General features: G+C 37.2%; 1 protein-coding gene across 1 annotated transcript; it reads right to left on the reverse strand.

Annotated features, from left to right (window-relative positions):
- Positions 1 to 4,869: 4,869 nt before the first annotated feature.
- LOC133862363 (acidic endochitinase-like) lies at positions 4,870 to 6,284 on the reverse strand. Its single transcript, XM_062298148.1, has 2 exons — positions 5,878 to 6,284; positions 4,870 to 5,655 (listed from the first exon to the last, which is right to left on the reverse strand). Exons 1-2 carry the CDS (start codon positions 6,237 to 6,239, stop codon positions 5,115 to 5,117), a joined length of 903 nt encoding a protein of 300 aa, XP_062154132.1. The 5' UTR covers positions 6,240 to 6,284; the 3' UTR covers positions 4,870 to 5,114.
- Between the last annotated feature and the right edge of the window lie 18,067 nt (positions 6,285 to 24,351).

Raw genomic sequence — 24,351 nt, forward strand, 5'->3', positions numbered from 1 at the left:
AGCAGCAAGTAGCAAACGATTCTCAGACTTTCAGTTTCACTATTTCAGACATTTAGAAATTAGGTTAGTTACGAAAAAGAAGATATACGTACGGTTACAAATGGTGTCGTTTACACTTTAGTCTTTGTTATACGATAGAAACGCTCCGTTTCAATTAAACCCGTGAGTTGGGTTTTTTTTTTTTTTTTTTTTTTTTTTTTTTTTTTTTTTTTTTTTTTTTTCCTGAATGACAACGCTTCAAAGTCCACTAGTCCGTACATGAGAGTTGCGTGAAATGGCAATTGAAGTTTTAAAATGCCACGTTTCACATAGGCTTTTATTTTTTTTTTATTTTTTTATTTTTTTGGGGAAGCCCTTAAGTCTCTCAAGGCTCGGGGTGACTTTTCTCCTGTCATGGTAATAATTTAAAATTAGTACATTTAACAGAGTAATTTTATTCAATGTTAACAATTTTTTATTTTTAAAAACAAAAGTTAAATAAGATAGAATGATATCAATCATTAGATGCATAAATTTTAAATCTTAAGTCCTAACCATGAAATGGATAATTTTATTTAGAATTAAGATCATCCTTATCCAAGAGCAAGGACTTCCTTTCTTTATCACTACCACGTTGTTGTTGTATGTTTTTTTTTTTTTTTAAAAAAAAAAGTATTATGATCAGGACCAAGTGTTTTCTTTTTTGTAAGTATTATCTGGACCACTTTTGTTGATGTTGTTGTACGTATTACAGGACCACAAAAAAAACGACCACGTTTTTTGTGTTTTTGTTTTTTTGAAGTAATATTACAATTCTCTTCGTTTCAAATTAAATTGATAAGGACTAAAAATTAGTGCATTTAAGGGTATATATAAATTTAATATTAGCAAGTCTTTTAAAAAATTTAAATAATATAAAATAAAATATAATGTTAAATGCACAAACTTTAAATTATAACCATAAAACATATAGTATTAATTTCATTTAAAACAAAAGAAATCCTTGTTCGAAAGCAAGGATTTCCTTTCTTTATCACGATATTATTATTTTTAATTATATTTAGTTAGGCGTGAGCCGCACATGATGGACTTAGACGGTGGGAATCGCAGACGTTGAAATGCTTACTCAAGTCCAATTGAGCCGTAGCCTGACTCAACCTCATTAGGACATCAATAAAATCCATAGCCGTTAATATTAATAGGATTGAGAATTCTCATTTTGAGAGTAGAATTTTCACTCTAGTACATATCCAACTAGCTAGGGACGGAGCTAAAAACTATTATGGCCAGGGACCATTAGTAAAAAAAAAAATTATTACTAGGAGCTAGTAGGTTAATTTATTTTTTTACCAAAAAAAATTTTTGTTCTTAGAAATGGGGCCATGGTCTATACTGGCCCCTCCTTCTCCGCCCCTATATTCAATCACATAAAAAAAAAAAAAATTGAGATTGCTGAACCACCGCATATATTATTATTATTAGGACCGCATTACTTCCTTATGATTGTACGGGTAATGTGTATACTATGTAGAGAAAGGCTGATAGAAGAAGGCACGTAGTAGCATGATAGAGGTGGAACATATGGAAAATATGGCGCACGAGCTGAACCAATCGGCTTGGATAAAAGGATTTGGGCTATGGACCCGGCAACTTTCCTTTGGAAATGTTTTTGTTTTTCAAAATTCTCAATGCAAATTAAAATTAGAAAAGAGTTATGTTAAAAAGTTTGTCTAAGCTTATTTGTATTTGTTTGTTATTTATTTATTTATTTTTGGAATAATTGTACTATTGGTCCCTGTGATATGCCATAATTATTTTTCACTCCCTATGGTTCAAAAAGTTCATGGGAGGTCCTTATGGTAAGCAATAATTACAAATCGATCCCTGAAGTCAAATTTCGTTAAATTTTTTGACAAATTCTGTTAAATGCTATGCCAGCGCCATGTCAAACCAATAAAATAGTGACACGTGTCTATTTGAATAAAAAAATTTATTAAAAAATAAATAAATAAACTTTTTTTTTTAAAAAAAATGGCGAGGGGTGGCTGGGCTACCCCCAGCCTATGGGGGTGGCCGCCGGGGGTGGTGCCCAGGCACCCCCAATGGCCTGGGGGTGGCCTTCGGGCCACCCCTGGATCTACTATAGGGGTGGCTGGGCCACCCCTTTGCCCTTCCCATTTTTTTGTTTTTTCTTTTTTTGAAAAAAAATAAGTTTTTTTTTTAATTTTTTTTAATTATTTATTAAGATGGGCACGTGTCGTCATCTTATTGGTTTGATGTGACATTTAACAGAATCTGTCAAAAATTTTAACGGAATTTGACTACAGGGATCGATTAGTAATTATTGCTTACCACAAGGACTTCTCGTGAACTTTTTAAACCATAAGAAGTGATTTGTAATTATGATATACCATAGGGACTAATGATGCAATTATCCGTTTATTATTTTTAAAAAGTTCATTCAACAAAATGAGTTACAGACCAAACAACAAACAAAGCAAAACTCAGGGTCGATGTTTTCCTTTACATATGAAAGAGAAAAGAAAAAAAAAAATAGGTGAGAATACCGTTAGAATGAACTCTAAACCGAGTTTCTCAATCATTTTCCCTATATTTAGGGAACAAAACTACTTTTCGTTTCCCTATAAAAAAACACCCTACAGTAAATTCCCTAAATCTTTCCTATATCAATTAAATACTCTATCTTTATCTTATTTTATTATTTTTTTTTTCTCTTTCTTTTTTTATTTTATTTTTCTTTTTTTCTCTCTTCCTCTCTCTCGTCTTCTCTAGAAACTTCCTCAAATCCCTCCTCTCTCGCCTCCGCCTCCCTCACCCTCCACGACCTCCTCAATCCTCTCCCCAAATTCTATTAGTCCTCTCACCTCCAAGCAGAAGACACGATCCATTTTAGGAACAGAGGCTGGTCTTCCACAGTGGGTGGAGGTACGAGTTCTCTTGCTTTCTCTTTTTCGCCGCATGAAACGGCGTCATCGTCCGATGTTGGTTGGGGATTGGATGGTTCTTGTTGGGGTGGGCTAAGGGGTTGGGTGGTGGAATCGTCGTTGTCCATTTGGAGAGGAGTGGAAGGTTGAGAGTTTAGGGTTTGAGTTCGAGATGGTTCGTTATCCGGTCGCTTTTCGCCGCATGAAACGACGTGATCCGCCGATGTTGGTTCGGGAATGGACGGTTCTTGTTGGGTGGTGGAATTGTCGCTGTCCATTTGGAGAGGAGTGGAAGGTTGAGGGTTTAGGGTTTGGGTTGGAGATGGTTCGTTCTCCGGAGATGCCGCCATTGGAGCAACTGGCCGTGCTACGGTGCTAGGAGAGATGAGAGAGCCCTTCTTTTTTCTTTTTTTTTTTTATTATTATTAAAATAATGGGTTGGGAAGCAACAGTACTTTCCAATGGGTTGGGAACCAAAAAATCCAAATTTAGGATATCTGCTGAAGGTTAGTTTTTCGTGTTTTTTATGATATTTTCCCTAAACATGGGGAAGGAAACCATTTTAGGGAGTTTGATGGGAGTGTTCTAATGGGTTGTTAGCACACTTTCAAATTGGCAATTAAGGATGCAGTTATATGGTACGTGCGTTCGCACATGTTTTGCTCGCCACGTCTTCAGTTGGGATGCAGTGGGATTGTCTTTTGAAACTTGTCATGTGATGGTTTAAATAGGACCGTTGATTTCAATCAAAAGGTTGTAGGACTTAGTACATTAGAGCACTAGTAGCAGTTAGCTTATATTGGCTCTCTTCCTTTTAGAAAAAATTTCATGAAAAACATCAAAAAACCTCCCACAGCAGATGCCCTATATTTAGATGAGGATGTTGAAAATGAATAGTAATTCCCTATATATACATGTCTACTATTCATTCCCAATGTATTATTTTAATATAAAAAAGTATATTTAATTGATATAGGGAAGAGAGAAAAAGTAGGAAAGAGAGAAAAAAATAAAATAAGGGTAAAAAATAATATTTAATTGATATTGGAAAAGATAAGGGAATCTATTGTGTGAGTGTTTTTTATAGGGAAGTAAAAAATAATTTTATTTCCTAAATATAGAGAAAATAGTTGAGAATCTGTTGTTAGTACTCTTAGGGTCCATTTGGATTTGCGATTTCAAAAAGTGAGATTTTAAAATAACGATTTTAAAATGTGCGATTAAAAAAAATGATTTTTAAAAACGCAGTTAGGCGTTTGACAAAATCACAGTTTGGCCTTTAAAATCACCTGAAGTCCAACATACGCCGACACGTAGACAGCGTAGAGTCGCGCGTGACGGTTACCTTCGCCTTCTACAGCTGCTGTCGGCCTCCAGTGGAGATTTTGGCCAACTTTGCAGGCGCATGGAGTTCACGTGCCGGCGAACGACCGCCGCTCCGCTAGATGCCAATGTGTTGTTCCTTTATTTTACATGCTTTCGCTAGTTTCTTCGGGGCTTTTTGTTTTATATACCTTTTATGTGTCCCATGTATTTGTTACGTAATTGGTGTTTGGGTCATTTTAACTTTTTATATACCTTTAACCACATTTACTGGTGGCATGGGTTCTTGGCATCCGTGCTAAGAATCATTAGGCTTGCGTCTTAATTTGATGCATTGTCTTCATGTACTTGCATTCTTAATGTTTAATTTTGGGCCGCCCAATCCTAATTTGATGTAATTTTCTATTCATGTATCTATAAAGAGAAGGAAAAAAAAAATTGGGGAATTTAAAAGCACGGCACACACGTGAACAGTATATTCTTGGGAAAATACAGAGTTAACGGATAAAGAACAGATCACACACGTCAATGGAGTCTCACCATTGATTATTGATTAATGAGCTGATAATTTTCATTGATTAATCCAAAGAACTGGAATTAATACATCAACTTATATAACTCACTACCTGCTTATTGAAGATAACGATAAACTTAAAAGGATTACAAAGGAAATGATAAAAGATAACTCGTGTACAGGACTACAATACACGATGGAACAGTCAACTTCAAATACAGAGCACTTCTCTTCTCTTCCACGGTAGTAATTGGTAACGTAAGGCAGAGTAGACAGTACTGCTTATTCATCCAAAAGAAGAAGAAGATAACTAACAGAGAAACTAATGCAGGTAGTTGTTAATGTCAAGGAGTTCAAACATAGGGCTTAATAATTGCGCTATAGTTGTTCAATATGTCATGATACCTATCCCAAAGCATAACACCCCCGTATTTTGGAGAAATCTTAATATAAGGTAACACCTCACTAATAAGCACAGAGGGCGGGATGTAGCCACCACTGTAAGCTGCATCTGGGGCCGCAGGTAACCCCAAAAATATTTTACCAGCTGAAATCCTAGTGGCCCATAGATTCCAATCACTCTTAAGTTTGTCCGCACTGCCCAGATACTCACACTGAGCGTTGTTATAAAATTGGATCCAAACGTAGTCAAACAGGCCAGTGTTTAGTGCAGCTGCTAGACGATTTTCGTCTGTAAAAGGACATTGTGGAGCCGCTGTCAAGAAGACATTCTTCTGTGGCCTAAACTCTGCTAAGGCCTTTGCGAGCTCGTCCCAGTGCTGGTTTGTGCCTGTATCAATGGCAAAGTCAATGCCATCTAGGATCGCAGCACCTAATGGACGGGAGTAAGATACGCCCCCAAGAAAATTGTTCCATAAGTAGTTTGCAAGCTTCCTGCACAGTATCAATGAACGCTATTCCCTTAGCTTTCATGCACTACTCTCGCTCACAAACCATTGAAGACATGAACAGGAATTTTGCAGTTTCATATTTGAAATGTTAAATGAACTATTTGTACTAAAAGCTTAAGCTAATAAGAAAAAGGTAAATTTAATCAATACTTTTTAACATGAAATATAATATCAATAAGATTATAATAATGAAAGGAATGCTTGCCTGGCATCAGCAGCCGAGGAAAGGGTGTAGGTCTCAGTACCGCCTCCAATAGAAAGCATCACTTTGATACCCCATTTTTTTTGGCAAGCTTCAATGTCGGAGCTTAAACCAGTGCACCCATTAGCGGTTGCGTCACAATGGCCGGCTAGGTTGATCATGGGGTCCTGACCATTAATGCCAAATGTGGATAGGAAAGCTATGTTCACAATACCATAATAGCCACTGGCGCAAGTATCAGCCAAGGTGCCCTCATTTCCATTCTGACCCCAGTACACTGTGATTACACCCGCTTGTGAGCCATTGATCAGGATAATGAGCAAAAGGTAGAACAATGCTAATGGGGTTTGTAATTGCCTAGCCATTAATTACTAGTGCGCTTTGCTTATAACTTGCCGCTTCAATTCGCTTGAGAGTTGAGAATCAATGGTGAAGGAACATCCACTTATATAGGCATATGTGGGAATTGAATACCAAAGGACTACGTAAGCCCACACGTCTCTAGAAGAATATTCCCTCCAAAATGCTAGCATTCACATCCGTTCTACAAATATTTAGTTAAACAATCATTTGTTTTTTTAACTACTCACTTTTTTAAAGCACTTAGCTGCATCGATCAATTGTGATTCTAGTTTTAGTTATTTACTTTTACTATTACATTTAAATATCATTTCTCCAACAATCTTATACGGAGAGAGAATCAGACAAAAAATGTGAACTATATTCAATAGTCGAATACTGCATTAAAGTATTCAGTAGTAAAAAACCACATTAACTAAGTTTAGACCAGTAGGAAACTGTCCTGGCCGAGATGATAGATTTTCTATGACCTGTACATACGCGCGCGCGTGTGTATATATATATATATTCATCCTCACAACTTGAAAGTGTGCTGAAATCTCTTCGTGATGGGTTTAAATATACTACGAGAGATTAGTCTCTGTGAAATTAATTTAATCTGAGGCTTTGGCTTTTGTACTGCATATATAGCTTTACACTTGTTTGGCTGCCTAGAAAGTTTGGTAAATGACTTATTACTTGTCACTTCCCCACATTTTTCAGCAACCAAGCAGAGTGTTTGGTAAATGCTCGGAAGATTGTTTTTTGTTCTTTAATTCTTTGTTTGTTCCACAGATCAAGTTTCTTTGGTAGGCGCAAAAAATAAATATTTTTTTTAAAAAAATAATACCCGGTCCGGATATGTGGTTTTATCCGAGATGATCGGATAACCCTCGATTAACCGGGGTACCCGGATCCGGATCAAGTTATTGAAATCCAATAATCGGGGACCCCAATTCTGATTCCCAATTTTGGTCAATAACCAAGAATTGGAATCAAATTTACATCCCTATATTTTCAGCAGAGGAAAGGAAGCGACTAGCGGCGAAGATGCGAGCCTACTCTTCTCAAGCCTACTAAAATAGCTTAGGCTTACCAAGCCTAGTCTACAACAACAGGGCTACAACAAGCAAGCTTTCACCGTAGGCACTTTTTTTTTTTTTTTGAACAAATAGCATGTGCTATTTAACTTCTAGAAGCCCAAAGGCTACATCGTGAGCAATGAGGGACATACCCCCCACACACTCTTAAGTCAGAAGGATCTGACTTAAAAAACAATTACATATGTAGAATCTCAAATTTCACTAAAATTACAATCAGCCCCCTAACAAAGAAAATTCTAATAAAACTTGAGCCACACATAAGCAATTGTACCTAGAAACAAGAGAATACACAAACACAACTAGCAGAAAATACAATCCAAAACATCAGAGGGGAAGCACTGTCTACGCCGGAGACCGGCGCGTGTACAACACGCACCTCCCCCGAAACCGCCAGCCATCAGATCGGCCTCCCAGTGCCCAACCGCCGCCTTTGCACGGCAAAAAAATGTCGGAACGAGACCTCCATGCGCCGGTCGAAGAGAAAACTTCACTGGTGCGTGACAATCACGCGCCGGTCACCGATGATCCCGACAGCCGGAAACAAACAGCTGCGGAGCAAGAAGACACTGGTGAACCCATCTGAGCGGCGCATGTCTCTAGAAAGCCAATGGAAAAACGTAGATCTAGCATCAAAAGTTGAAACAGTTTAGGCACAAATACGCTCCACCGGCGAGACAAAACGAAAACAAGAACACCCCGCCAGACGCCTCGGGAAGGACCTCCTGTCAGAGAACGAGAAGAACAGAAAAGAAAACAAACACAAATAACACAAGACTCCAGAGCCCAGAGGACTCGGAGAACAAAACTCCACAGCCTAAAACGACTGTAAGAAAGACTACCTTCCCCATGGTACACACCATGGAGGAAGCAAAAAAATTTCACCGGGGAAGGGAGGCTTAGAAGCCCCCCTTCCCAGCGATCAACAGATTGCTAGTTTTGTATTCAGAAGAAGACGCCCACGAGAGACAGAGAGAGAAACTGGATGAGAATAAACTTGAATGAAATGATCAGTAGAAACCTTCCTTCCCCATGAAAATAATCAAGAACTTCGTTGCCATTGGAGGCGAAGACAAATTCTACCATCCTACCCAAAAACAAGCTTACTGCTTATGGCATCCTGTTTGGACCACTTATTTTGTTTCTGACTAATGCTATGTTTGTTTTGACGTAAAATATTATTCGTCGTAAAATATTTTTAGAGAAATTATTTTTTAGAAAAAATGATTTTCCTTAAAAATATTTTTTAGCGTTTGACTCTTATGAAAAAATTACCAACTACGAAAAACAATTGGCAACGAAATTCCGACAATGATGGCTGGAATCCGACAACGGTGGGCCAGATTTAAGCTAGGACTATATTTTTATTTGTGGTAAAGTATTCATCCTCACAACTGGGTCCAAAGGTTTAATACCTCCATTCCATGCCCGGTTAACTTGTTTTTCTTTTGGGTTTGGTTTTTCAAACCTTATTCAGTTTGAGTTTGGGCTAAAAAACCCATGAAACTTGGCCTGAATACGATGCTCAGCCGGCATCCTTGTTTGATTTTGCGATAATAAGGGTGTGTTTGGGATTGCGATTCCGTAGTGAAAAAGTGCGATTTTAAACCAAATCGCAGAAAATGAACCGTTTGAAAATTGCGTTTTGAAAAAACTGTGATTTGAAAACGCAGAAAAGTGCTTATTCAAATCGCAGGCAATGTGGTGCTTTTTTGAAAACGCAGTATTTTAAAAGATTAACCTGCAATTTTAAAGGCCAAACTGCGATTTTACCAAACGCTTAACTGCGTTTTTAAAAATCATTTTTTTAAATCGCACATTTTAAAATCACACTTTTTGAAATCACAAATCCAAACGGACCCTAAAAGTACTAACAACAGATTCTAAACCATTTTCTCTATATTTAGGAAATAAAACTATTTTTTACTACCCTATAAAAAACACTTCCCTTATCTTTTCCAATATCAATTAAATATTATTTTTTACCCTTATTTTATTTTATTTTTCTCTTTCCTACTTTTTCTCTCTTCCCTATATCAATTAAATATACTTTTTTTTATATTAAAATAATACATAGGAAATGAATAGTAGACATGTATATATAGGGAATTACTATTCATTTTCAACATCCTCATCTAAATATAGGGCATCTGCTGTGGGAGGTTTTTTGATGTTTTTCATGAAATTTTCTCTAAAAGGAAGAGAGCCAATATAAGCTAACTGCTACTAGTGCTCTAATGTACTAAGTCCTACAACCTTTTGATTGAAATCAACGGTCATGTTTAAACCATCACATGACAAGTTTCAAAAGACAATCCCACTGCATCCCAACTGAAGACGTGGCGAGCAAAACATGTGCAAACGCACGTACCATATAACTGCATCCTTAATTGCCAATTTGAAAGTGTGCTAACAACCCATTAGAACACTCCCATCAAACTCCCTAAAATGGTTTCCTTCCCCATGTTTAGGAAAAATATCATAAAAAACACGAAAAACTAACCTTCAGCAGATATCCTAAATTTGGGTTTTTTGGTTCTCAACCCATTGGAAAGTACTGTTGCTTCCCAACCCATTATTTTAATAATGATAATAAAAAAAAAAAAAAAAAAAAAGGGCTCTCTCCTCTCTCCTAGCACCGTAGCACGGCCAGTTGCTCCAATCGCGGCATCTCCGGAGAACAAACCATCTCTAACCCAAACCCTAAACTCTCAACCTTCCACTCCTCTCCAAATGGACAGCGACGATTCCACCACCCAACAAGAACCATCCATTCCCGAACCAACATCGGCGGATCACGTCGTTTCATGCGGCGAAAAGCGACCGGATAACGAACCATCTTGAACTCAAACCCTAAACTCTTAACCTTCCACTCCTCTCCAAATGGACAACGACGATTCCACCACCCAACCCCTTCGCCCACCCCAACGAGAACCGTCCAATCCCCAACCAACATCGGAGGATGACGCCGTTTCATGCGGCGAAAAAGCGAAAGCAAGAGAACTCGTACCTCCACCCACTGTGGAAGACCAGCCTCTGTTCCTAAAATGGATCGTGTCTTCTACTTGGAGGTGAGAGGACTAATAGAATTTGGGGAGAGGATTGAGGAGGTCGTGGAGGGTGAGGGAGGCGGAGGCGAGAGAAGAGGGATTTGAGGAAGTTTCTGGAGAAGACGAGAGAGAGGAAGAGAGAAAAAAAGAAAAAAGAAATAAAATAAGAAAGAGAAAAAAAAATAATAAAATAAGATAAAGAAAGAGTATTTAATTGATATATGAAAAATTTAGGGAATCTACTGTAGGGTGTTTTTTTATAGGGAAATGAAAAGTGGTTTTGTTCCCTAAATATATGAAACATGATTGAGAAACTGATGGGAGTGCTTTTATATATTAACACCTAATCATTCAAACCTAGACTCGGTTTAGAGTTCATTCTAACGGTATTCTCACCTATTTTTTTTCTTTTCTCTTTCATATGTAAAGGAAAACATCGACCCTGAGTTTTGCTTTGTTTGTTGTTTGGTCTGTAACTCATTTTGTTGAATGAACTTTTTAAAATAATAAACGGATAATTGCATCATTGGTCCCTATGGTATATCATAATTACAAATCACTTCCTATGGTTTAAAAAGTTCATGGAAAGTTCTTGTGGTAAGCAATAATTACTAATCGATCTCTGGAGTCAAATTCCATTAAATTTTTTGACATAAATGTCACATCAAACCAATAAGATGACGACACGTGCCCATCTTAATAAATAATTAAAAAAAATTAAAAAAAAAAAAACTTATTTTTTTTCAAAAAAAGAAAAAACAAAAAAATGGGAAGGGCAAAGGTGTGGCCCAGCTACCCCTATAGTAGATCCAGGGGTGGCCCAAAGGCCACCCCCAGGCCATTTGGGGTGCCTGGGCACCACCCCCGGCGGCCACCCCCATAGGCTGGGGGTAGTCCAGCCACCCCTCCCCATTTTTTTTTTTTTTTTTTAAAAAAAAAAGTTTATTTATTTATTTTTTAATAATTTTTTTTCTTCATGTTAGGGAAATATTTGTCCCCACTTTGGAGTGGGCCAGGTTGGCCTCATTCATGGGATTTCAGACCCCGGAAATGTTTAGTCCCCGGACAGTAACCTTGGTCGCAATAAGCCATCAATATTTATGAGACCAGTAAAATCAAGTCAGAGAAGAAATCAGACATTTCCATTGGGCCTTGTGCTTGACAGGGGCAAAATGGACATATAACACGTAGGGATATAAAAGGGAGTACAAAAATCATTTGGGTGGAATCTATTATTCTCCGAGCCCTCTCTCCCTCTCTTTCTCTCTTCTCTTTACAAACACTTGACTGACTTGATCGTCGGAGGAGGTTCCGCTGGCCAACCCCCGGCGGGTCTTTCCTGTTTTGCAGGTCAGGGTGCGGTTGAAAGGACGTCTCTGATGATGCCACGTCACCGCACCAAAAATGTCATCAACAATTGGCGCCGTCCGATCTCGGACTTGGCCCCCTCCTGGTTTTGGACAGAGGGGGTGGAAAGGAGTCCGCCCTTAATAGGGGACTAACGGGAGGACGTCCGATCTCGGACTTGGCCCCCTCCTGGTTTTGGATAGGGGGTGGAAAGGAGCCCGCCCTTAATAGAGGACTAACGGGAGGACGCCCTTAATAGGGGACTAACGGGAGAATGTCCGACCTCGGACTTGCTACCCCCCTGGTTTCGGACAGGGGGGTGACGTGGAGACCACCCTTAAGAACGGATTCACAGGAGAATTTCTGACCCCGGTGCATCCTAGAGGCCCTAGCAACATCGGCATTTGGTTTTTTGGTGTTGATTCCTTTTCAGAGGCTTTGTGTTCCCAGGACAAATCACTCCGGCCAGATCCCCTCAGCCCGGCGTGCTTTGGGGGGGTAAGAGGTTGGAAGATTGGTTGTCAAATATTTGATATGTAAAATCCCGTTAACATTTCTGATGACATTAACTTCCGAGAACATCACCGGATTAATTTAAGGGGCGAGGAGAAACAACCTCGGTAAAAAAATCTGGCGAGGAGAAATAACCTCGGTAAAAATCTGGCGAGGAGAAACAACCTCGGTAAAAAATCTGGCAAGGTGAAGTGACCTCGGTATAAATCTGGCGAGGAGAAACAACCTCAGTAAAAAATCTGGCAAGGTGAAGTAACCTCGGTAAAAATCTGGCGAGGAGGAATAATCTCGGAATGTCGGTAAAAATCTGGATTAATTTAAGGGGAGAGGGATGGACCCCTCCCCTCGGATTTGGACAGGGGAGTGGGAAGGGAACTCGTATGGGAAATGTCCGACCTCGGACAAGGACACCCCTCTTGCTTGAGGACATGGGGGTGATAACGAGCCCGGATGCTTAGCAATTCTCCCCCATCCAAGCTGTTGATCTATTTGATTATTGAATATTTGCTAGGGATATTTCCGGGGGAACAGAATTATCTTCCGAGATTGACCTTCGTCCCCCGTCCATGTTTTTCTGGCGAACCAGATATTTCTGGGGTTGACTGTCGTCCCCCGTCCATGCAGAACTAAGAAAGAAATTGTGACCGATGACGACCTGCGTTTCCAGGTCTATATTCATATATGCATAAAAGGAGGAATGCCTCCCGAGGACCAACCTCTTTAAGTTGGGTGAGAATACTCATAGAGTTCTTTCTTGAATAGAAGACTCTTCTTTCGGATAAGGAGATGAGAAAAATGTTGACTTGGCATATCGCCTATATAAAGTTGAAAAGGGAGCAGTCCGAGACTGTCTTCCTCTGGAGAATGGAGGGTAGTGTCGGGTCGGGATAGTGAATCTCTCTTGAATAAAGAGGTAATCCCGGACACCACCTCCCTGCCTAACAATGTGAATCTCATCCATGAACTGTGAGGAAACCTTTTATTGGATAAGGCCGAAATGCCTACATCCCGACCTTCGGATGGCTCTAACGGGACCGGGAACTTAGATAGAAGCAAATCGGTCCACGGATGACACCAAAATGATTGTTTCTCCATTTTCCCTTGTGAAATCCCACTTATCACCGAAGCACATCGGAATGATTGCTGGGAAGGCCGAAAAAGCTGATCTACCGAGTGCCGTAGATTGACAATAACAGATTCGACATGGGAAATTATGATTTCCCATCTTCAAGACCATTTGTTGCTCAGAAACCCTCGAGGACGGGGAGTGAACCCCTTTAACAAATCAGGCTAGGGAAACATCCCCTACAGCAGACTTTGCTCCCGGGACGCCATTGATATTCGGACTCCTATGGTAGGATAACACAAAAAGGAATGGGATGTTCCGTGGACTATTCCTCCTTAGATAATGGGGTTTTCCTAGGATAAGGAAACTAGAAAATTTCCCTCGGATGAAACGTCCCCTGTTGGATAAGGGAACGAATCGAGCGTCTGCTCATTGCAGACTGGATCCACTAAGGTGGAAAGGAAGTAGCGAGTAAAGCTCATCTTGGGATGGAGTGAAGACTTACCTCGGATGAGGAGACCGATGTAGTCCCCAAAAAACACGTGGTGAAATAAGGATAACTATGATGGCTGGCCTCCTTTGGGTAAAGGACCATGTCTTTGGATTTGGACGATTACCTTCTCTCGGATGGAGAAGCAACCCCGATAACTATTTTTCTTTGAACAGAGAAGGGGGTGGCTCAGGGATATCTTCGGATGCCACTCCCCTCCGGATATGGGGTTAGAAGGAAAATCCGCGCAAACTTTGCTAATTTGAGCAGGCGGGCTCCAAATTGTGAATCGATGTACCCTTTTTGGGTTCAGGTTACCCTATCTAACCAAAATAGATTCCTTGAGCATCACTGACGTAGGGGTCATAACTTGAAAAGACAATTGACTGAAGCCTACACAATTGATCAGACCCACCAGAAGAATTATCCAGTGGTAGAAAAATCCGACAAGGATACGATTGGGGACTGAAGGTGTTGATATGCTTGCATGTTTGTAGCATGAATTTGGGAAAAGTAGAGAACCCGAGCCGAGAGTAATAAAAATATTTGCAGCATCTATAGGGCCGAGAAGCGGCTATGGGTCCGACCGACCTTCCGAACGTAGAGGGAACTCACTAAGGGAGGTCGTTCCCGGAGTCTCGACCTTTTATCGCACTGTTATCCCTCATCGCAGTGCCAGGGAAATGTTTGAAAGAAAGGAGGGTGGAGACCTCGGAACTGCCGTCTGTGTTCGAAATATATCTCAGACAAGCAGAAGGATTGACGGGCTAAGCCCATGATTTAAGTAGAGAAACCCCGCACAACGCTCGAGATCTATGATAGCATTCCAACTCTTCAGTGGCTGATTACCCCTATGCTAGACCATCGTGGTCGGAGACTGTGACACTCAGTCACATGGCTTAGCCGGCACCGGATAGAAACAGGACGAGAATGCCCGAGATGTCTCGGACAGTGACACCCTCCTGGTTGAGGACAGGGGGGTGATGAGGAATATCCGATATCTCGGACGGGGACCCCCCCCCCCCCCCCCCCCCCCCCCCCCGGTTGAGGACAAGGGGGGGTGATGGAGAACATGAGGCCTTAGCAAAGTCGACCTCAGGTAAGGAAGTCAAAGGAGACCGTCCTGAAAGTAAAGTTGCCGGCGTCAGGCCGAAATCGACTTCCCATAAATTATTTGAGTTGGGGGTTATGCCAAAGATAAGGGATTTTCGGTCTAACAATCTAGAAGTCGAGTAAAGAAATCGGAGTGATTGCCTCTTCTTTGAAGAAACAGAAAGGGACACAGTGCCCCCAGTGGTCCCGGACTTCAGAAATGCCGGCCAGCGGAAATCCATCTACCGGAGGAAGTTGACGGTCCGGCGATGGATTTATGACTATTGAGAGCGATGGATATGTTAAAAGTGCTATCATAATTACTGTCCGGGGTAGCACGATGCAAATACTCGACACAATGTTGTGTGGACATAATTTTATGATTTATGAGACGTCCATTTCGGTGGTAGTCCAAAGAGATTATTGAAGATTGATTTGAAATTCATGTTGCCAAGAAGATTTTATTAGATTTGCTCATAGTACACACATGCATGAAGACAAGAAGAACGGACAACCCCGAAGGAACACTGTGAAGGGTAGTCATCTGGCTACAAAGATGAATTGTCTGAAAATTTTGAAGGGTTCACCCGCGCAAAGTTCAAGTACAGCTTGAATGGTTGAGCTCTCGTGAGCAGTCAGGGCGAAATTGAGGTGTTACACAATTCCTGCGGGCTGGACAGGAACAGGTTGGCGTGAGGCCGGAGGTCACACACCCTTGTGTGTCTAAAGCCGAAGATCGCACATTCAGTGAAACCGTTGTGAAGAGTGAATACTCCAGGGCCATCCATGATGAATTGGTGAATATGCTCAGTCGTGAGGACCGCACCAGGAACGAGGAGTATTGCGAGAAGATCTGGAGAATTCAAAAAGAATGAAAGGGAAAATCCGATCTCAGGGAAAGGAATAAAAAGAAAGAAAGATCTATTCAAATGGGCAATATGAAGACCAATGGCATTCTAGCAAAGGAAAGTGTGAATATATAGAAAAACAATAATGATCACTGCATGCACGATTTACGGGGTGTTAGGTGCACCTAACTGATGGTGAATTTATGACGGAAATAAATTCTCGATTGCCTGCCGTAAATGGCTTGGAGCCGCGTAATACGGCAGTAGAAAAAACACTTGAGTTTTCCCGGGATCCGAGGAGAGCACTACGTGAATTGGATGAAGAATGGCCGGCGGGATCGGTCGGATTATAAAGGCTTCATTGGTTAAATTCTCTCTACCTTTATAATAAAGATAGGAGAATTGAAGGGTAATTGTTAGGGAAATATTTGTCCCCACTTTGGAGTGGGCCAGGTTGGCCTCATTCATGGGATTTCAGACCCCGGAAATGTTTAGTCCCCGGACAATAACCTTGGTCGCAAGAAGCCATCAATATTTATGAGACCAGTCAAATCAAGTCAGAGAAGAAATCAGACGTCTCCATTGGGCATTGTGCTTGACAGGGGCAAAATGGACATATAGCACGTAGGGATATAAAAGGGAGTACAAAAATCATTTGGGTGGAATCTATTATTCTCCGAGCCCTCTCTCCCTCTCTTTCTCTCTTCTCCTTACAAACACTTGACTGACTTGATTGTCGGAGGAGGCTCCGCTGGCCAACCCCCGGCGGGTCTTTCCTGTTTTGCAGGTCAGGGTGCGGTTGAAAGGACGTCTCTGATGATGCCACGTCATCGAACCAAAAATGTCATCAACAATTCAAATAGACACGTGTCGCTATTTTATTGGTTTGGCGTGGCGCTGGCATAGCATTTAACAGAATTTGTCAAAAAATTTAACGAAATTTGACTTCAGGGATCGATTTGTAATTATTGCTTACCACAAGGACCTCCCATGAACTTTTTGAACCATAGGGAGTGAAAAATAATTATGGCATATCACAGGGACCAATAGTGCAATTATTCCAAAAATAAATAAATAAATAACAAACAAATACAAATAAGCTTAGACAAACTTTTTAACATAACTCTTTTCTAATTTTAATTTGCATTGAGAATTTTGAAAAACAAAAACATTTCCAAAGGAAAGTTGCCGGGTCCATAGCCCAAATCCTTTTATCCAAGCCGATTGGTTCAGCTCGTGCGCCATATTTTCCATATGTTCCACCTCTATCATGCTACTACGTGCCTTCTTCTATCAGCCTTTCTCTACATAGTATACACATTACCCGTACAATCATAAGGAAGTAATGCGGTCCTAATAATAATAATAATAATAATAATATATGCGGTGGTTCAGCTATCTCAATTTTTTTTTTTTGATGTGATTGAATATAGGGGCGGAGAAGGAGGGGCCAGTATAGACCATGGCCCCATTTCTAAGAACAAAAATTTTTTTTGGTAAAAAAATAAATTAACCTACTAGCTCCTAGTAATAATTTTTTTTTTTGACTAATGGTCCCTGGCCATAATAGTTTTTAGCTCCGTCCCTAGCTAGTTGGATATGTACTAGAGTGAAAATTCTACTCTCAAAATGAGAATTCTCAATCCTATTAATATTAGCGGCTATGGATTTTATTGATGTCCTAATGAGGTTGAGTCAGGCTACGGCTCAATTGGACTTGAGTAAGCATTTCAACGTCTGCGATTCCCACCGTCTAAGTCCATCATGTGCGGCTCACGCCTAACTAAATATAATTAAAAATAATAATATCGTGATAAAGAAAGGAAATCCTTGCTTTCGGACAAGGATTTCTTTTGTTTTAAATGAAATTAATACTATATGTTTTATGGTTATAATTTAAAGTTTGTGCATTTAACATTATATTTTATTTTATATTATTTAAATTTTTTAAAAGACTTGCTAATATTAAATTTATATATACCCTTAAATGCACTAATTTTTAGTCCTTATCAATTTAATTTGAAACGAAGAGAATTGTAATATTACTTCAAAAAAACAAAAACACAAAAAACGTGGTCGTTTTTTTTGTGGTCCTGTAATACGTACAACAACATCAACAAAAGTGGTCCAGATAATACTTACAAAAAAGAAAACACTTGGTCCTGATCATAATACTTTTTTTTTTAAAAAAAAAAACATACAACAACAACGTGGTAGTGATAAAGAAAGGAAGTCCTTGCTCTTGGATAAGGATGATCTTAATTCTAAATGAAATTATCCATTTCATGGTTAGGACTTAAGATTTAAAATTTATGCATCTAATGATTGATATCATTCTATCTTATTTAACTTTTGTTTTTAAAAATAAAAAATTGTTAACATTGAATAAAATTACTCTGTTAAATGTACTAATTTTAAATTATATTATTTTTTTTGAAAAAAAAAACAATATTAAAATTGTACAAAGATAATAACTGTATCACAACTCGGCCAAAAAACCTTGACTCATTTTTTTAGAATTCATGGAACCAATGAACCTCGTCTATCCAAGCGCGCCAATTCTTAATATATAGGGCTTCCGGCTTCTCATGCAGCTATAGCCAATGGCTACGTGCCTACACAAGCTCTCATAATACAAGTTTAATCTATTTTTGTTAAAAAAGTTTATTAAATTTTATCAAAATTTTTAAAATATTTTTTATTTTTTATTTTTAAAAAAATTACTATGATTTATGTGTTTGTTAGATTTTAACAGAATTTATAAAAATACTTATGCTTGAATCTTTGAAAATTTTATAAATTTTTTTTAAATGTAAACACAGGTATTTTGAAAATTTTAATAGAATTTAACGAAAAATTATTAAGGAATACTGAAATTAAAACTTTCTGAAAAATAAATACTTTAAAATAAAACATTTTAAAGTTTAAATATATTCTTAAAAATTGAGTAAAATTTTAAGAAAAATTATAAGTAAAGTTTCCACCACTACCATGTGTGTAAATACATCTGAAACACCCGCCAATGGAAAAGTCTCATCTCACAATTATGGTTGATTTTCATTTATTAATCCAAAGAACTGAAATACATCAAATCAAACTTATTATTCACTACCTGCTTATTAATTGAACGTGGTGCGGATAATACTTAGTTATTTACAAAGAAAAAATCGATCCTTCCTCTCTTTCTTTTTCTTTTTTTTTTTTTTTTTTTTAAAAAAAAAAAAGAACTTTTCATTCAGAAAAAACCGATTCTGTTAATACTTGCACAAAAAAACCTGATCCTGATCCTGATAACACTTACGACATATATATATATATATATATATATATATATATATATATATATAAAATATGCTAGAGATACTAAATCTTTTATGAAGAGATGGATATCAAGATGATGTGGAGTTTATTCATTGGTACCTATAGTATTTTTTTTTTTTTTATTAATTGTTTTGATAATCTTTAATGAATAAGTTATACATCATTTTAGCAATCATTTCTTAATAAAAAATTTAATACCTTATCATTTTTAAAAAGAAAAAAAAAACCCTAATCTTGACAATACTTCGAGAAAATAACGTGGTCTGTTTTTTTTTTTTTTTTTTTGTCCAGATAGTACTTACAAAAAAAAAAAAAAAAACGTTGTACTTATAATACTTTAAATAACCAAACAAACAAACAAAAAAAGTGGTCCCAATAATACTTACAAAAAAAAAAACAAGTGGTCCTAATAATAGTTAAAAGAAAAAAAAAAAAAATCTGGTCATTATAAAGAAAGGAAATCATTGCTTTCCGATAAGAATCTCTTTCATTTTAAATGAAGTTGATCTATATATTTTATGGTTATAATTTAAAATTGGTGCATTTAAGATTATATTTAATTTTCTATTATTTAAATTTTTTAAAAGACTTACTAATATTAATTTCATATATATTGTTAAATGCACTAATTTTATATCCTTATCAAGATATCAATTTAATTTTAAATGAAAAGAGGGTGATGAAGGGAGGACGTTTAGCATTTCTCCGAGGGAAATGATATTTGGGGGGGGGGGGGGGGGGAACCGGCTTGAAGCCGACTTTTTTTATAAAAAAAAAAAAAGATTCTTTTATAAAAAAAAAAAGTAACTTCTGATGTGATATTAAAAATTACTTTTCAATAAAAAAAATAAAAATAAAAAATCTCATTTTAAGGAAAAGTGGCCGGCTAACCCGTCTTTGGCCAATCACTGCTATGGTCATCATTGCCTACTACTGTTGTGGGTACAAAATTTGGAAATAGAAATGAAAATGAATTATTTCATGGTGAGATTTTATTTTATTGATGTAACAGTATACATTATGTCATATGGTGAATATATTTTGCAGGAACATGAAGTTGACAATTCCATATTTTTCCCGTCGCACATGTTTCTTGATTTGTTCAGAATATCATTTCGTTGCGATTTGGATTTGACTCTTCCGCATGGCCGGCTGGATTGTTACACAAATTAAGGTCCTAATTTATAAAAAGCCCCTAAAAAGCTGATTATATTAAATTTATAATTATAAAAATAAAAACCTCAAGAAAAAAAAAACATTTAAAAGATATTTCCAGAACTATGGACCGTCCCTGTTGTCATAATAAATGTCATGTGATTACAAACAACACATGAAGGTTGTTGATTTTATAAGTTGGCGGACTCGATAAATTTATATTAGTTTTGGGTGAAAATGTGGATTCAGATGCAGTAATTAGTAATATCAGCATTCATATAATGCGGTTATTATTTTTAAGTATTCGAATCTGCATCATGTAATAACCATCCACATCCGTGTATTTGTTGCAGTTATTATCTGATATCTGTATATGATCAGATAATGAGCGTTTTGGATTAGTATCTAAATTTATATGTAAGATTAAATAATGCAGTTATTACTATATGCAAGCTTAAATAAATTAAGATTTCATTTGTTACATAATTCACGATTATCGGTCATAGATGATCATTGTCTCATAGAGTAATTGAGATTTGGATTACCTAAAGAAAGGAAAAAAAGAAAATAAAAGTAAATGTAGTGAGACATGACTCTAAGATGATAGTGAAAAAAACATAACATAACCTAAAAGTCCTAAACTTACTAAATTCAAAACGACGTTGTTTTAGTGAATTTACTTAAATATATAAAATATATATTATATACAAAGGGAATGTGAATACGGTTATTAAAGGCATTTGCATACCTTAAAACCGCTATCCGCGCCTGTATATGCGGATAGTATTTTTTCTAACCGCATCCGCATATGTGAATAACGGGATGTAGGCGATGATTATCCGCCCGCATTTTCACCCCTAATACTAAGGGCGTGGATGTGTAATTGCTTTGAAAAAATATACTTAAAGTCAAGGGTGTACAAATAGTTGCGATTGCAACTATTTTGTCTTGAAAATAATCGCATTTTCACCCCTAATACTAGGGGTGTGGGTGTGTAATTGCTTTGAAAAAATATACTTAAAGTCAAGGGTGTACAAATAGTTGCGATTGCAACTGTTTTGTCTTGAAAATAATCGCAACGCGATTATTTCGTCTTGACCGAAACTGCTTTACGCAATTATCACTTTTAAGTAACAATAACCGCCTTGCTAGAGCCGATTAGCAATTAACCAACTGTTATACAATTATTGAATGCCAAAAAGCGATGCTAACCGTCTGTCAAGTAATGGCCATTTTTGGTTTCTTTTAGTGTTAATGGCCTTCTTTGATCATATTTTAGACTATTTTGGGACCATTTTAGTGTTTTCAAACATTAGAATCTATGGAATTAAGTAGGAATAATAACAAACATAGCCTAGCTCGGACAATAATAAATTTGGCCCTCCTTTCTATGTATCATTTAACTAACCATTTAGCAAAACTAATATATATTAGTCACCCAAAATAAGAGAAAAAATAACAATTAGCGAATGAAAAACACATGAAAAGTGGATCCTATGTTTATTTTTATAAACCTGAAACATGTTTTGACAATTGAAAAGGAACAACGTGCAAGGGCAGGAGGAGGGGGTCTACCTCCGGTACATTTTTCTTGGATATTCTGGATGCCCACCCTCAGCCACTAATCAGAGGCATCGACATTTTTGGCAGCAGCAAGTAGCAAACGATTCTCAGACTTTCAGTTTCACTATTTCAGACATTTAGAAATTAGGTTAGTTACGAAAAAGAAGATATACGTACGGTTACAAATGGTGTCGTTTACACTTTAGTCTTTGTTATACGATAGAAACGCTCCGTTTCAATTAAACCCGTGAGTTGGGTTTTTTTTTTTTTTTTTTTTTTTTTTTTTTTTTTCCTGAATGACAACGCTTCAAAGTCCACTAGTCCGTACATGAGAGTTGCGTGAAATGGCAATTGAAGTTTTAAAATGCCACGTTTCACATAGGCTTTTATTTTTTTTTTATTTTTTTATTTTTTTGGGGAAGCCCTTAAGTCTCTCAAGGCTCGGGGTGACTTTTCTCCTGTCATGGTAATAATTTAAAATTAGTATATTTAACAGAGTAATTTTATTCAATGTTAACAATTTTTTATTTTTAAAAACAAAAGTTAAATAAGATAGAATGATATCAATCATTAGATGCATAAATTTTAAATCTTAAGTCCTAACCATGAAATGGATAATTTTATTTAGAATTAAGATCATCCTTATCCAAGAGCAAGGACTTCCTTTCTTTATCACTACCACGTTGTTGTTGTATGTTTTTTTTTTTTTTTTAAAAAAAAAGTATTATGATCAGGACCAAGTGTTTTCTTTTTTGTAAGTATTATCTGGACCACTTTTGTTGATGTTGTTGTACGTATTACAGGACCACAAAAAAAACGACCACGTTTTTTGTGTTTTTGTTTTTTTGAAGTAATATTACAATTCTCTTCGTTTCAAATTAAATTGATAAGGACTAAAAATTAGTGCATTTAAGGGTATATATAAATTTAATATTAGCAAGTCTTTTAAAAAATTTAAATAATATAAAATAAAATATAATGTTAAATGCACAAACTTTAAATTATAACCATAAAACATATAGTATTAATTTCATTTAAAACAAAAGAAATCCTTGTCCGAAAGCAAGGATTTCCTTTCTTTATCACGATATTATTATTTTTAATTATATTTAGTTAGGCGTGAGCCGCACATGATGGACTTAGACGGTGGGAATCGCAGACGTTGAAATGCTTACTCAAGTCCAATTGAGCCGTAGCCTGACTTAACCTCATTAGGACATCAATAAAATCCATAGCCGCTAATATTAATAGGATTGAGAATTCTCATTTTGAGAGTAGAATTTTCACTCTAGTACATATCCAACTAGCTAGGGACGGAGCTAAAAACTATTATGGCCAGGGACCATTAGTAAAAAAAAAAATTATTACTAGGAGCTAGTAGGTTAATTTATTTTTTTACCAAAAAAAATTTTTGTTCTTAGAAATGGGGCCATGGTCTATACTGGCCCCTCCTTCTCCGCCCCTATATTCAATCACATCAAAAAAAAAAAATTGAGATTGCTGAACCACCGCATATATTATTATTATTAGGACCGCATTACTTCCTTATGATTGTACGGGTAATGTGTATACTATGTAGAGAAAGGCTGATAGAAGAAGGCACGTAGTAGCATGATAGAGGTGGAACATATGGAAAATATGGCGCACGAGCTGAACCAATCGGCTTGGATAAAAGGATTTGGGCTATGGACCCGGCAACTTTCCTTTGGAAATGTTTTTGTTTTTCAAAATTCTCAATGCAAATTAAAATTAGAAAAGAGTTATGTTAAAAAGTTTGTCTAAGCTTATTTGTATTTGTTTGTTATTTATTTATTTATTTTTGGAATAATTGTACTATTGGTCCCTGTGATATGCCATAATTATTTTTCACTCCCTATGGTTCAAAAAGTTCATGGGAGGTCCTTATGGTAAGCAATAATTACAAATCGATCCCTGAAGTCAAATTTCGTTAAATTTTTTGACAAATTCTGTTAAATGCTATGCCAGCGCCACGTCAAACCAATAAAATAGTGACACGTGTCTATTTGAATAAAAAAATTTACTAAAAAATAAATAAATAAACTTTTTTTTTAAAAAAAAATGGCGAGGGGTGGCTGGGCTACCCCCAGCCTATGGGGGTGGCCGCCGGGGGTGGTGCCCAGGCACCCCCAATGGCCTGGGGGTGGCCTTCGGGCCACCCCTGGATCTACTATAGGGGTGGCTGGGCCACCCCTTTGCCCTTCCCATTTTTTTGTTTTTTCTTTTTTTGAAAAAAAATAAGTTTTTTTTTTAATTTTTTTTAATTATTTATTAAGATGGGCACGTGTCGTCATCTTATTGGTTTGATGTGACATTTAACAGAATCTGTTAAAAAATTTAACGGAATTTGACTACAGGGATCGATTAGTAATTATTGCTTACCACAAGGACTTCTCGTGAACTTTTTAAACCATAAGAAGTGATTTGTAATTATGATATACCATAGGGACTAATGATGCAATTATCCGTTTATTATTTTTAAAAAGTTCATTCAACAAAATGAGTTACAGACCAAACAACAAACAAAGCAAAACTCAGGGTCGATGTTTTCCTTTACATATGAAAGAGAAAAGAA

The sequence above is a fragment of the Alnus glutinosa genome, chromosome 3 (genome assembly GCF_958979055.1).
Source record: "Alnus glutinosa chromosome 3, dhAlnGlut1.1, whole genome shotgun sequence".
NCBI classification, from domain to species: Eukaryota; Viridiplantae; Streptophyta; class Magnoliopsida; order Fagales; family Betulaceae; genus Alnus; species Alnus glutinosa.